This window comes from Pelophylax lessonae, assembly GCF_965119305.1.
Source record: "Pelophylax lessonae genome assembly, chromosome: 12".
Lineage (NCBI taxonomy): Eukaryota > Metazoa > Chordata > Amphibia > Anura > Ranidae > Pelophylax > Pelophylax lessonae.
The window spans coordinates 221,752,999-221,755,629 of NC_138779.1; the positions used below are offsets into that span (position 1 = coordinate 221,752,999).

Here is a 2,631-nt window from a genome sequence, read left to right on the forward strand (position 1 = left end):
TAGGGGTGCGCTATGTACAGAGTGCAGAGTTTAGGGGTGTGTTACAGAGTTTAGGGGTGTGTTACAGAGTGCAGGGTTAGGGGTGCGCTGTGTACAGAGTGCAGGGTTTAGGGGTACGCTATGTGCAAAGCGCAGGGTTTAGGGGTGCGCTATGTACAGAGTGCATGGTTTAGGGGTCCTCTATGTACAGAGTGCAGGGTTTAGGGGTGCTCTATGTACAGAGTGAAGGATTTAGAGGGGCACTACATACAGAGTGCAGGGTTTACATCCCCAGCTTCCACCACCTCCTCCCCAGGAGCCACTTAGAAAAGCTGTTCCTCGTAAACACAGAAGCCCTCTGTGTTCCCTAGAGCCAGCGGGGAGCAGAAACTAAGGGTGAGACCCGAAGGTGGCAGAATGGAGTTCCTCCACATTGTGGCTGTTTAACTGGGTGCGAGGGCCACATAACAAGGTCTGGCGGGCAGACCCATGTTTGACATATGTGCCTTAGAGCCAGCTCAATACAAGAGCGCCCCCCAGTGGGGAATTCTACCATACCTCTCAGAGTCAAAGAACAACAATTTCATGTCACAATCACTAATTACAAATGTTGAATGTTGCAGGAAACACGGCTCTGACCGCAGCCAACCTCTTGTTCGAAATGCTGTGCGTTCTACCCAATGTGAAGACCTACTAGGAGGGCAATGACCAGAACTGGACAGCAGGCGGCGCTCTGACAACCCCCCCCCCCCTCAACAAGAAGAGCGTACCCGAAAAACAAAAACAAGAAAGATGGTTTGTTGCACGACTCCAAATCTTTACACAAAGCGAAGAATACCTGGACCTTGATTAGAAAAAGAAACAAAGTTAAAAATATAGCGGTCAGCTCAGCGGCCAATCAGATTTTGCTTTGCTTCACAGAACATTACCAGCCGGGATAGCACACGCCTTCATCTGAAAAAACTTTTTAAATTCTTTTAAATCTGCAGCTTTGATTAAAAAAGAAGGTTCTTGTTCAGACATTTCCTGGTTGTAGGGTGACAACACTGAGCTTGTCTCCTGATTGTATTCCTAGGTTGTCATCCTATCTCATGCTCCCCTGGTGGAGACTACATGAGGTCAGGCTGACATGCAATGCTCAGGCATGGCCGTACGTTGTCACCATCAGGAAAGTGGTCCGGACCAATGATGATCGGCTGATGCTGAAGCGAGTGAATGTAGACAGATGTTGGTGTCCATCAGGATGATCAGCCGATCATCATTGGTCCAGACCACCTTTCTGATTGACACCAACATATGTCTAGGTTCACTCGTCCCAGCATCAGCCGATCATCATTGGTCCAGACCACCTTCCTGATGATCGACTGATGCTGGAGCTAGTGAATGTAGACAGATGTTGGTGTCCATCAGAAAGGTGGTCCGGACCAATGATGATTGGCTGATGCTGGAGCGAGTGAATGTAGACAGATGTTGGGTGTCCATCAGGAAGGTGGTCCAGACCAATGATGATTGGCTGATGTTGGAGTGAATATAAACAGATGTTGGTGTCCATCAGGAAGGTGGTCTGGACCAATGATGATCGACTGATACTGGGGCGAGTGAACGTAGACAGATGTTGGTATCCATCAGAAAGGTGGTCCGGGCCAATGATGATAGGCTGATGCTGGAGCGAGTGAATGTAGACAGATGTTGGGTGTCCATCAGGAAGGTGGTCCAGACCAATGATGATCGGCTGATGCTGGAGCGAGTGAATGTAGACAGATGTTGGTGTCCATCATTGGTCCAGACCACCTTCCTGATGGACACCAACATGTGTCTACATTCATTTGCCCCAGCATCAACAGATCATCATTGGTCTGGACTACCTTCCTGATGGACACCCAACATCTGTCTGCATTCACTCGCTCCAGCATGAGCCGATCATCATTGGTCCAGAACACCTTCCTGATGATCGGCTGATGCTGGGGCGAGTGAACGTAGCCGTATGTTGATGTCCATCAGGAAGGTGGTCCGGACCAATGATGATAGGCTGATGCTGGGGGCAAATGAATGTAGACAGAGGTTGGTGTCCATCATTGGTCCGGACCACCTTCCTGATGGACACCAACATTTGTCTACATTTACTCGCTCCAGCATCAGCCGATCATCATTGGTCCGGACCACCTTTCTGATTGACACCAACGTATATGTCTACATTCACTCGCCCCAGCATCAGCCGATCATCATTGGTCCAGACCACCTTCCTGATGATCGGCTGATGCTGGAGCGAGTGAATGTAGATATATGTTGGTGTCCATCAGGAAGGTGGTCCAGACCAATGATGATTGGCTGATTCTGGAGCGAGTGAATGTAGACAAATGTTGGGTTTCCATCAGGAAGGTGGTCCGGACCAATGATGATCAGCTGATGCTGGAGCGAGTGAATGTAGACAGATGTTGGTGTCCATCAGGAAGGTGGTCCAGACCAAGGAGGATCAGCTGATGCTGGAGTGAGTGAATGTAGACAAATGTTGGGTTTCCATCAGGAAGGTGGTCCGGACCAATGATGATCGGCTCATGTTGGGGCGAGTGAATGTAGACAGATGTTGGTGTCCATCAGGAAGGTGGTCCTGACCAATGATGATTGGCTGATGCTGGAGCGAGTGAATGTAGA

At 49.4% G+C, this 2,631-nt stretch overlaps 1 protein-coding gene across 1 annotated transcript in view; it reads left to right on the forward strand.

Moving 5' to 3' along the window:
- Window positions 1-831, forward strand: part of AGMAT (agmatinase (putative)) — a 20,950-nt gene extending 20,119 nt beyond the window's left edge. Inside the window, exon 7 of the mRNA XM_082274577.1 lies at window positions 603-831. Coding sequence (XP_082130703.1) covers window positions 603-676 — 74 coding nt within the window. The 3' untranslated portion in view covers window positions 677-831. The remainder of the gene's footprint in view (window positions 1-602) is intronic.
- Window positions 832-2,631: the final 1,800 nt, after the last annotated feature.